The sequence below is a fragment of the Sardina pilchardus genome, chromosome 20, assembly GCF_963854185.1.
Source record: "Sardina pilchardus chromosome 20, fSarPil1.1, whole genome shotgun sequence".
NCBI classification, from domain to species: domain Eukaryota; kingdom Metazoa; phylum Chordata; class Actinopteri; order Clupeiformes; family Clupeidae; genus Sardina; species Sardina pilchardus.
Genome location: NC_085013.1, coordinates 10,192,942 through 10,205,939, shown reverse-complemented (window position 1 = coordinate 10,205,939; position 12,998 = coordinate 10,192,942). Strand labels below are relative to the sequence as shown.

Genomic DNA, 12,998 nt, shown 5'->3' with positions numbered 1-12,998 from the left:
GTTTATGACCACCAAGACAGAGCCCAGAGTCTCAGACCCCAACCCAGCACAGAGGAGAAAGGTTAATAACAAGGCATCAAACATTATCCTACAGAGACCTGACAGACGCAAGTGGTGTGTATGCAATTCAACTTTATTTTCATAACAATGGGATAGAATGTATGACAGAATCTTTAGGGGAAGACATAATGTTGGTATTTACTATTCACGAATTAAACATGCAATTAGGCCTATACCTTACAATGACTGAGAGGACAAGAAATCACAAAACTGAAAAGCAATTGTGCAATAGAGTATATTCTTGTAGGGAACAAACATGGTGCAATAGCACACTCCTGCATTTTCACTGAAAGAAAATGTACTGTAAGAAATTACATTTCCACTTTAAGCAAGTGTATTGAGGAAGTGACATTATTATTTTTGTTATGGATTCTTTGTTAGGTCTAGAGCGAATGTGCATGTAAAACATTCTTTTCAGATAAGGTTGAACTAGATACTGATATAAATAACTGCTCTTATACTTAGTTGGAAGCCTTATTAAAACACACTTATGAATCACACTGCATAAGTCATTGTTTAGTTGATGATATCTTTAAAATATTACAGTTTTTCTCAAATGCTAATAAACACAAAAGCCAATCCTATAAACAAAATGACCAGTTGTCTAAACACATTTACTAAATCTAGCCATATTTTTTCAATACCATAAACACATTTCAAATGAAGACACAATTCACAAAACACAATCCTCCGTTCTCATAAAAATGTTCCTTGTTAAAACACATGTTGCAAAACATATTCTCAAATGAAAGCTCATGTGATGCAAAATGCTCAAATTTGAAGACACTTGTTACTAATGTGCACAGTGACTGTGGTGTGTGTGTGTGTGGTGTGAATGAAGGAAATACAAGAACTTCACACCCTGATCATGTTTTCAAGAGTACTGTTGTGTGCAATAGATTCTGGTTTTTGCATTGAGTTGTGTTACAGTAGTGTACTTGCAGAATTTTCTGTACTCTTCATATGAAACTCACAACTCTAAATGAAGAGCTCTTTTCCAAAACGCTATAAATCCATTTTGGAAAACATTACTGTACTGTAACAAATCATGTTACTGTATTTACAGTAATTGTGTGTTTCAGGTAATATCAATAAAAATACAGTTGTTTTGTTTTTATTGAGTAAAGATAAATTACTGTAACTAAACATAACCCAATACAGTTTCACTGAGATTACTTGAAAAACAAAATGTAAAAAATATATTTATGAAAATTCATTAGTAAAATGGTGGATATAGCGTTTTGGAAAATAACTCTTCAAATGCCTAATCCTCTGCAGAGATCTAAGAAGATCCGTTACTCTAAAGTTTTTTAAAAATATGCATTGGCAGTTATGAAACAAAGAACCTTCTCACAAATTGAGCATTGTGTTTTCAATTGTTCTGCTGTAGTGTGTAATGATGTGTATAGTTTTTACATTTTTGAAAGCTTCAAGCTGCTCTTTTGGTGTGAAAGTTTGAGTTTCGAAGTGAGAAGGTGTGGTTGTGCTTATGTAGCTTTAGAAAAGGGTATTGTGTTTAAACATTGGGGAACATGGAGGAAACGTTTGTGAAATGTGTTTTAGCATTTGAGAAAAACTGTATTGCTGTAACTCTGAAACACAATAAATTTACTCTCAAGTGAATCTTGAATCTGTAGGTATTTGTATATAATAATGTAATTATGCATTAGATATTGCTTTTTTTATGTATTTAACATTCATGATTTTCAACAATAGTTGTCATTTACATTACAGACTGACAAAATGTATTGCTGCATGGGCCTGGTTACTGGCACAGTCAATATGGTGCAACGGATGGACGTCTTCTAATGACCTGAGGTTTCAACTGAGCACAGAAGCTCTAAGAGAGTCATCATGCATATAAGTGTGGACACATGGGTCACTACTCTTCTCTGTTGTACTCTCTACATTGTGTCTTGTGTGAGTCGTGTATCTGGATTCACTTATGGGGTCTGTGAGTTACATGACCCAGAAGAGTGCGGAGGACGTACCAAATTTGCTTGCTACAAAAGAAGTCTTGAGCACGTGCCACCAAAATTCCCACGAAACGTAACTGATTTAGACATTTCTCACAATAACATAAAAGAAATAAAGAGAGGGAACTTCCAACATCTTGCAAATTTGAAAACCTTAAACATTTCCTACAACTCAATCTCTTATGTTGAGAAAGGAGCTTTCAGAGACTTGATTTCCTTAACAGAATTGCGCCTGAACAGTAACCGTTTGACCAGAATCACAAAAGAATTCTTCCAAGGCCTGACCAATCTAAAAGTGCTCCTCCTTGGCAAGAACAACATTTCGACCATCGAAAATTCATCATTTTCTGTCTTCCACCACTTAAAGTGTGTGAAACTTTCTGACAATAAGCTAACAGATGTGAAACTATTGCAACCCATTTTCAGAATACAAACACTGAATGAAATACATATAGCCTCCAATAACGTCTCAATTTTTCAGTCAATTCATGTTTCAAATTCATCCCTCGGACTTCAAATACTGAATTTAGCTGACAATCCTCTAAACATGTTCAGGATTAGTGCAGATATTTTCCCCTATCTCCAGGCAATCAACCTGTCCAATTGTTTTTCAAATACAAGTTTAGAATGGGACGTGCTGAATACAAGTCTCTTTAGGAATGTTAAGAGACTTGATATGTCTGGTGCTAGTGTCTCATTAGAGCAATTCAACACGATACTGCAAACATTTAATAATTCACTAGTTGAGTTAACATTGAGCACTGTACCTCTTGCAAAATCCCTTATACATTATGCTTGTCATATTCCAACACTTACAAAGCTTACTTTGAGATATAACAACATCAGTAGCTTAAAAAACACAGGGCTGGAGAGATGCTGTCAAGTTAGGACACTGGATCTGAGCCATAATAGACTTGCTGATCTGGAAGATGTCTTTGCATCACTGACCAAACTTAATATTTTACAACTGGGTTATAATCAATTTTCATACATTCCAAGTATGATACAAAATCTATCCATGTTGGAAAACTTAGATTTTGTATTCAATCACATTGAAACATTAGATTGTTCCACCTTTAAACATTTTAACAATCTCAAAACTCTCCGCTTGTTTAAAAATAAAATTGAAGTTGTAAAAGACTGTGTTTTCCAAGAGCTGATAAATCTAAAACAACTGTACTTAGGATCAAACTATATCAATTTTTTAGATGGAGCTTTCAAAAATGGCCCTGCTACATTGGAATATCTAGAACTAAATGCAAACTCATTGGCTTCTCTTAACACTGATGACTTCAGAGGTTTAAAATCACTCAGAACTCTGATGTTATATGATAATAAAATAGATTCAATTGATGACGGGACTTTTGATTCCTTAATTAGCTTGAACACACTGGACTTGAAGCTGAACAAGATAGGTGATGACACACTCAGACCAACTGTATTTTCAGGACTTTCAAAACTATCAAATCTGAATTTACAGAATAATCACATATTAAAAGCTGAACATTTTCATAAGCCTCCTTTCTATAATTTAAAATCTCTTCAAGTGCTTTTAGTTTTATCTCCGCGTTATCACAACAATCAGTCTTTTGTGCCCTCTAATTTTCTACAAAATTTGAGAAATTTGCGTGGCTTTTGGGCCCAGAATGCTGGACTTAAAGATTTGCATGACGATGTGTTCAAAGATAACACCCAGATCACACAACTAGGGCTAAATGGAAATTACCTCACAACTCTCTCTCCTAATGTATTCCTGCCCTTGCAAAAACTCTATAAGCTTTATTTAAAAGAAAATCGTCTAAAAACCTTAGATTTTCTTCTGAAAGCAAACTTACATCACCTTAACTATTTGCAGGTCAGCGATAACCAAATTTCATCAATCAATGACACAATTATCACGTCCCTTCCTGGGTTAAGCCTACTTGATATGCAAGGAAACACCTTCACCTGTGACTGTAGCAATGCATGGCTCATCAAATGGGTGGAGGAAGGTAACATCACACAAGTACTGGCTGCTAATACATACGAATGCAACAGTCCTCCCAATTTCAAACAAACAAAACTTTTACATTTAGATGTGCATTCTTGTTCAGTAAACATTGAGTTTTATTGTTATATATCCAGCATTTCTCTTGTACTCCTGACCATGATCATCTCTCTCATGTATAACTTCCTACGCTGGCAAATAGTTTATGGCTATTACCTCTTCTTGGCATTTCTCTATGACAATAAGAAGAACAAGCCATTAGGTTTCCAGTATGATGCTTTTGTTTCCTACAACAAACATGATGAACTTTGGGTCACCAGTAAGTTGCTCCCCAAACTAGAGGGAGAACAGGGATGGAGATTATGTCTGCACCACCGGGACTTCCAACCAGGGAAACCCATCGTGGACAACATCGTGGACGGCATCTACAGCAGCCGCAAGACTATCTGCATCCTCAGCCAGCACTACCTGGAGAGTGAGTGGTGTTCCAGGGAAGTGCAGGTGGCCAGCTTCCGTCTGTTCGATGAGAAAAAGGACGTTCTGATCCTGGTGTTCCTGGAGGACATTCCAGTCTACCGGCTGTCCCCGTACTACAGGATGAGGGGCCTGGTGAAGAAACACACGTACCTCAGCTGGCCCAAAGTGGGACAGGACACTCGGATCTTCTGGGAGAAACTAAGAGTTGCCCTTGGTGCCAGAAGGGGTTCTGAGGAGGAGAATCTCCTCGGTGATGTGCAGAATGTCCTTTGATCCTTAGCCAGTTATGCTTTCAAACATTCTGTCAAGAGATTATGCTATATGCATTGATGTAAATGATAAAATCATTGTTACATCTTAACTATTATAATTCAACACAACAGTTCTGGGTCATTTCAACATTTCAACAGCTTTTAAAAGTAAGAGCTTTTAGTTCAAATACATTCATCAGCTATTACATGCTTCTTTGCTCAACGGGCTTGTTTATGTTATTTATGTTATCATTTTACTGCTGTTCGACTCTTTTACTAAATGAATGCTGATATTGTTGAGTAATTAACTTAATGTAAAAAATCAACAACTAACCAGCTCAAGAAAATGTAAGTATTATTGCATTCAAATTTTATATGATTACATTTTTTGGGAAATATTATCAAATCAATGTGAATAAATATATTCAAAAGAATGCGATAAAATTATTATTTTTTTCATCAAAGAATCCTCCATTTGCAGCAGTTGCAGCCTTGCGGAGCTTTGGCATTCTACTTTGTACTTTTGTATGCTTTTTACTGTAGCTCCCATAGGTGGAATAGTCTCGATGGTAATTGCTTCATTCCATCATAATGCCCATATAAGAACTCAGTAAGAGCACGTGCCCACCAATTTCCTCTTTTTTTTGCGCTGACAGCGCTCTAACATCACTTCAATATGGCATTGTCTCTGGGCAATATGGCATTGCATATGCCATTGGCCATTATTATATTATATTCCATACGGTATTGCCCAATTGTAATAACCTATAATAATATTTGATTTAAAGGGACACTTCACCGATTAGCATTAAGTTTTGTATCTTTAGAAAACCAGTCATATTTTTGAATGGTTGTGCATCATTCCCTCAGTTTGCCTTGAGATGGGAGAAATACGGATTTCAATGTTGGACTTCCTGCTTTCAATGATGTAAAACGATGAATTACGTCTTGTTCACTTGCACTGCTCCACAGTGCAATAAACATATTTCAGGGTACTGTCAGGATGCCCGGGCTGAATTTTTGTCCCAGTCCAGCCCTGGGGGAGGGGATATTGTATGTTTTTTGTTTTTTTTATGGCAAAAGAAAAAGAGAAAAATCTAAATCTAAAATAAATAAACGAATAACAGATGGATAAATAAATAAAACCCCAAGGAAGTGTGACATTGATTAAGTAGCCTATAACAGAATTACAGTTCAGCATCCTGGTGGCTTGTGGCTAGAAACTCTCTGTATCTTCTGGTAGAGATGGACAGCTTGTGCATTGTGTTGATACCTTTGCAGGAACTTGTGGGAGTTTAAGTGGCTTAATGTTTACAGGAATGACCCAATGTTTAGCCTTCTTAGTCTATTGGTTCTCCACTGTGGATAAAACCTTACAGACCCACACGCTAAGATGTGTTTTGCTCTTCCATCTCAATGTCAATTCCAAACACGTGTCTAAACATGCAGGCTTACATGTTTCAGAGGGAATGGAATTCCAGTATCAAGTAGAAATGCAATTCCAAGGAATTACGAGTGTATGAAGATGCAAAACATATGATGTAAAATATTATACAGTGTTAAAACAGATAATGTAGAGATAGTTATAATGGTTTTGCTTTGGTACATGGTTGTTGCAATGCTAAATAAAGCTGTTGCTACGATGGTTGCTAGGATAATCATGTTGGTTGCTTTAGTGGCTGCTAGGGTGTTGCTTATGGCCTGTGCAGACTACACGATTTCAGCCCGATTTTGTCACGATTGTGTCGTGGCCGACGAATTTCCATTGTCGGGTCCGAATTTTAAACTCGGGAACGACGTTCGTAGGAGGATGCGTCTTGTAATCTGACATGTTCAACGACCCGCGATTTATTGTCTGCGACATTCTAAGACGTTACGACCAAAAGTCTAGCATGTTTGATTTTTTGGGGAATCTCCTACGACTCCCGTGTTGACACTGATACTGTGACGACACATGACGAGAAGGTTACGATAAATGATCTTGTAATGTGGCCACTCTTACGGCCATGACACTGCATGATTTTGTGGTTCTCTGATCGCCTAGTCTGACATGGTCAATCGTAAAAGATAATCGTGAAAGACAAAAAAGTCGTGTAGTCCGTACAGGCCATTAGGGTTGCTATGTCAAATAAAGTGGTTGCTACAGTATGCTGGTTGCTAGGGTAATCATGTTGTTTGCTATGTTGGTTGCTAGGTTATTTCTAGGGTATTTATAATGGTTGCTAGAGTGTAACTATAGGGTATAGTGAAAAATGACTGGGAGATGGTGAATAACCCAATTTCATAAATGGTGGCGTGTTCCTTTAAGGAACAGTTCCTTTTGTGAACTTATTTGTGAGTAGAAATGGGGAAATGCAACTTCGCACAGGGATGAGAAGAAGGCAACTTAATTTTAGTTTTATTGCATCATAAGTTTCAGATCCTATTCAGACATCTGACGATTCTTTAATGGTTTAATTATTAACATATAACCCATAGTTAATAATTGCATGATGGTTGTTCTGATTGCCATGTGAAAACTACATACCATCACCAAAATAATGTATAACATGATATGGACACAGTGTTGTGGTTGCCGCGTTGCCACATGTTGTTTGTGTCAGATTAATCATTTTTACAAATCCAAACTATATCATGTTTTTACTCATTGTCTTTATTGTTATATTTATTCATTTTTGTTATTTTGTTTTTGTTATTTCTCAGCCCGCAATTGCAATGCAGATGGCTTGGAGGCCATAAACAACACAAACACATCAACAACCATTTCCTAACTGCATAGGCCTAAGCGGAGTGCTGACTTGCGCGCCTTTTCATATGGTGAACGTAAATGAAGGAAAGCCCTCTAATTGGCCAGGCAAGACTGACAAGTAGGTGGGCCTAGGGTCGTCCAGGCCCGCCCATGGTTATGTGTATGCTCTATGTGTACTTTCGTCCAGTGGTAGATGTGGTCATGCTGTATTGAGAGAGAGGGAGAGTCTCACTTCTCAATCTAGCACAGAGGAGTGAGATTAAAAAACACACTACCTGGAAGGATTTTTTTCTAATTTGGCAAGCATCATTGCATGAAAAAATGTCTTTCATATTCATGTGACATTTAAGAATGGTCATCTTCAGGGGGAAGAACATTTGTGAATTTATGAGACATTTGACCTTACATTGATTTAGAGTTCTTAATTAACCTATTCCAGGGTGCGTTTGGAGAAAAGACATTGCTGAAACCTGGTAAGACTCAACTTTGTCTCAAACCCCCAACTATTGCTTAAATGAATGCATGTTTAAATCATTGATAAGTTAAACAGCAGGATGGATATAAGCTTTTTAAAGATTCCATAATCAAAGACATTTAGGAACCAGCATGGCATAACAAAAATACATTATAGTAAATTCTTGCAGATTAGGACAATCATGTTGCATTAATAGACTCCTGTGGGGATAGGAGAACTGACACAAGTTAAATTTGAACTGTATGTTGACTATATTGAGAAGTAATAGGCTACATTCAGATCAGATCAGGTTGAAGTAAAGGAAAGGGCGGATAGTTGCCAGTCATTTTATTGAAAATTTGATTGCTAAAAATGATAACCCTATCTTCTGATTCACTAGCTCCGAATGTAGATTTGGAAAATTCATTTCACATCACTAATAAAGTCTAGTGGAATATGTGACGGTTTGTAATAGACGTGTTTTGTAGGTATTTTTATATTATTTAATTATGTATTAAATACTGCATGCTTCTGGTCTTTTGAAAATATATTTACCATTTATGATTCAATGGTTGTCATTTACATTACAGACATACGCAATTGATTGCTGCATGAGCCTGGTCAATACTGGCACAGTCAATATGATGCAACGGATGGACGTCTTCTAATGGACCTGAGGTTTCAACTGAGCACAGAATCTCTAAGAGAGTCATCATGCATTTAAGTGTGGACACATGGGTCACTACTCTTCTCTGTTGTACTCTCTACATTGTGGCTTGTGTGAGTCGTGTGTCTGGATTCACTTATGGGGTCTGTGAGTTGCGTGACCCAGAGCAGTGCAGAGGACGTACCAAATTTTTCTGCTACAAAAGAAGTCTTGAGCATGTGCCACCAAAATTCCCACATAACGTAACTGATATAGACATTTCTCACAATAACATAAAAGAGATAAAGAGTGGGGACTTCCAAAATCTTACATATTTGAAAACCTTAAACATTTCCTGCAACTCAATTTCTTATGTTGAGAAAGGAGCTTTCAGAGACTTGATTTCCTTAACAGAATTGGGCCTGAGCAGTAACCATTTGACTAGAATCACAAAAGAATTCTTCCATGGCCTGACCAATCTAAAAGTGCTCCTCCTTGACAGGAACAACATTTCGACCATTGAAAATTCATCATTTTCTGTCTTCCACCACTTACAGTGTGTGAAACTTTCTGACAATAAGCTAACAGCAGCTAAACTAATGCAACCCATTTTCAGAATACAAACACTGGATGAAATACATATAGATTCCAACAACATCTCAATTTTTCAGTCGATCGATGTCTCAAATTCATCCCTCAGACTTCAAATACTGAATTTAGCTGACAATCCTCTAAACATTTTCAGGATTAGTGCAGACATTTTCCCCTATCTCCAGGCAATCAATCTGTCCTATTGTTTTTCAAATACAAGTTTAGAATGGGACGTGCTGAACACAAGTTTCTTTAGGAATGTTAAGAGACTTGATATGTCTGGTGTTAGTGTCCCATTAAAGCAATTCAACATGATACTGCAAACATTTAATAATTCCCTAGTTGAGTTAATATTGAAAACTGTACCTCTTGCAAAATCCCTTATAAGTTATGCTTGTCATATTCCAACAATTGCAAAACTTACTTTGAGATATAACAAAATCATCAGCTTAAAAGGTACAGGGTTGGAGAGATGCTGTCAAATTAGGACACTGGATCTGAGCAATAATAGACTTGCTGATCTGGAAGATGTCTTTGCCCCACTGACCAATCTTACTTTTTTACAACTGGGTTACAACAAATTTTCATACATTCCAAGTATGATACAAAATCTATCCATGTTGGAAAACGTAGATTTTGTATTCAATCGAATTGAAAAATTAGGTTGTTCCACTTTTAAAAACCTTAACAATCTCAAGACTCTCCGATTGTTTAGAAATAAAATTAAAGTTGTGAAAGACTGTGTTTTCCAAGACCTGACAAATCTGAAAAGACTGTACTTGGGATCAAACTTTGTTAATTTTTTAGATGCCGCTTTCAAAAATGGTCCTGCTAACTTGGAATTTTTAAAACTAAGCTCAAACTCACTAGCCTCAGTTAACACTGATGACTTCAGAGGTTTAAAATCACTCAGGACTTTGGTTTTAAATGACAATAAAATAAATTCAATTGATGACAAAGCTTTTGATAAATTAATTAGCTTGGAAGTGCTGAACCTGCAGTTCAACAAAATGACAGATGTTTCACTCAGACCAACTGTATTTTCAGGACTCTCAAATCTTACAGAACTGTCTTTACAGTATAATCACATATTAAAAACTGAACATTTTCAAACACCTCCTTTTTGTAATTTAACATCTCTTCGATTGCTTTCAGTTTTATCTCAGCGTCATCATAACAATGAATCTTTTATACCCTCTAATTTTTTACAAAATTTGAGACATTTGCGCAGTTTTTGGGCCCAGAATATTGGACTTAAGTATTTGCATGACGATGTGTTCAAAGATAACACCCAGCTCTCAGTACTAGCCCTGAGTGGAAATGACCTCACAACTCTCTCTCCTAATGTATTCCTGCCCTTGCGAAAACTCTATAAGCTCTATCTAAAAGAAACTCGTCTGCAAACCCTAGATTTTCTTGTGAAAGCGAAACTACATCATCTCTATTATTTACAGATCAGCAATAACCAAATTTCATCAATCAATGACACAATTATCATGTCCCTTCCTGGGTTAAGGCTACTCGATATGCAAGGAAACACCTTCACCTGCGACTGTAGCAATGCTTGGCTCATCAAATGGGTGGAGACAAGTAACCTCACACAAATATTTGAAGCTACTACATTTGAATGTAACACGCCTCCCAATTTGAAACAAACAAAACTTTTAAATTTAGATGTGCATTCTTGTTCAGTAAACATTGAGTTTTATTGTTATATATCCAGCATTTCTCTTGTACTCCTGACCATGATCATATCTCTCATCTATAACTTCCTACGCTGGCAAATAGTTTATGGCTATTACCTCTTCTTGGCATTTCTCTATGACAATAAGAAGAAAGGGTCTAACAAGCCATCTGGTTTCCAGTATGATGCTTTTGTTTCCTACAACAAACATGATGAACTTTGGGTCACCAGTGAGTTGCTCCCCAAACTAGAGGGAGAACAGGGATGGAGATTATGTCTGCACCACCGGGACTTCCAACCAGGGAAACCCATCGTGGACAACATCGTGGACGGCATCTACAGCAGCCGCAAGACTATCTGCATCCTCAGCCAGCACTACCTGGAGAGTGAGTGGTGTTCCAAGGAAGTGCAGGTGGCCAGCTTCCGTCTGTTCGATGAGAAAAAGGACGTTCTGATCCTGGTGTTCCTGGAGGACATTCCAGTCTACCGGCTGTCCCCGTACTACAGGATGAGGGGCCTGGTGAAGAAACACACGTACCTCAGCTGGCCCAAAGTGGGACAGGACACTCGGATCTTCTGGGAGAAACTAAGAGTTGCCCTTGGTACCAGAAGGGGTTCTGAGGAGGAGAATTCCCTCAGTGATGTGCAGAATGTCCTTTGATCCTTAATCAGTTAAATTTTCAAACATTCTGTCAAGAGATTATACCATATGCCCATGCTCAAGATAAAGTTAGCAACACAAATTTCTGTTTGCCTCCATATATGAAAGCATAGGATTTATTGAAATATTTTGTGAATTCATTGAACTGAAGGGTTTCATTTTGCATTCATTGAACATTTAGTATTGGCATTACCTGAGCACTCAGTTTCTAAAGGTTGACTATACTGAGGGGCATACATTTATCTCATTGATTACTTTGTTTGACGAAATATTTTATTTCATTGCATTTTATATATTTTTTTGTGTTTTTTACCATTGCATAGTATAATAAATCAACACTTATTTTCTACTTTTCAAATACTGTTTCTGCTGTTTGACATTTCACGTTATCTTCCCTGGAGTAGAGGCGTTTCATTCCCTGCTGACAGAAAACTGTACTTTAGGTCATCACTGTGACACACTCAAATCCTTAAGCTTAAACTATTCTGTTCATTTAGTGAAGGGAGAGTAGGCCTGAGACTAATTGACTTTAATTTCCAGTCATCCAGGGAAGGGTTGTAACCCCTATGTGGATGTACTGTGCGCTACAACAAGAACATTTAAATATTTGTGCATACTTAGATATAGAGTTAACAGCATAGGATAACACAACAATAAACAAAATCAGCTTGTGGATAAATAATGTGATTATTATTATTATGCAGCTTTGCAGACCTTTGGCATTCCTCCTTGCAGGGCCACCTGCAAAAAAAAACCAGGATACTAAAAATATCTAGCACCAAGGATGTTCTTGATTGACAGTTATTTCATTCAGTTGTGCCAAGGGCTCAACAGGATCCAGTCCTTCCTTTAAATCAGCCTAATTTAGATCACTGTACAAATAACAAAGCATCCTTGACCATCACATCCTCTATCACATGGTGTTTCTTTTATTGTTCAAATGTTAACTGGGCCTTTTGTTTGTTGATATCTAGGTTCCTGCAGTGGAAAAATATCAACCAATCAATCAGTCAGTCAATAAATTAATAATACACTTTTACAAGTTGCCAGTCTAAAGGGTTTGATGAATAATCACTTCAGTAATGCCTCTTCAGTTGCTTTAGAAAGAATAGTATAGATGTTGTACTTTCATGAGAGACATTCACATTGATTCTGTTTTTGAGGTCTCAAACTTGAGACAAAAGGTGAGACACACTGATTGAGACACTTCTCCAATTCACCCATGCTCCACAGGCTTGCCACCCACTCGTACTCCAAGTTTCACATCCACTTCCCTTTGAACTGTGTGGTGAACATGTCAAATTCTTAGTGTACCAAACTTCATACTATTAATTATGATGATATTATACAATTTAAACATTTCATAACACATAACCTTGTAATGGTTTGTATAACATAAGATAAGAAATACTTTAGTTGTCCTGAAAGAGGTTTTACAACAGAACGTAAAAAACACACCCAT

At 37.0% G+C, this 12,998-nt stretch overlaps 2 protein-coding genes across 2 annotated transcripts; both read left to right on the top strand.

Annotated features, from left to right (window-relative positions):
* The first annotated feature begins 24 nt into the window (after window positions 1-24).
* Window positions 25-5,128, top strand: LOC134067147 (toll-like receptor 13). The gene is made up of 2 exons (XM_062522228.1): window positions 25-114; window positions 1,795-5,128. Exon 2 carries the CDS (start codon window positions 1,915-1,917, stop codon window positions 4,771-4,773), a length of 2,859 nt encoding a protein of 952 aa, XP_062378212.1. The 5' UTR covers window positions 25-114; window positions 1,795-1,914; the 3' UTR covers window positions 4,774-5,128.
* Window positions 5,129-8,836: 3,708 nt separating this feature from the next.
* On the top strand, window positions 8,837-11,536 carry LOC134067977 (toll-like receptor 13; the record flags this gene model as incomplete). The annotated part of the gene is made up of 3 exons (XM_062523469.1): window positions 8,837-9,156; window positions 9,217-9,553; window positions 11,024-11,536. Coding segments are annotated over 3 exons (1,170 nt in total), but the record flags the coding sequence as incomplete, so codon positions are not given.
* Between the last annotated feature and the right edge of the window lie 1,462 nt (window positions 11,537-12,998).

Coding starts and splice junctions, on each gene's coding strand:
- LOC134067147 (XM_062522228.1), top strand. CDS start 1,915: ATGCATATAAGTGTGGACACATGGGTCACTACTCTTCTCTGTTGTACT.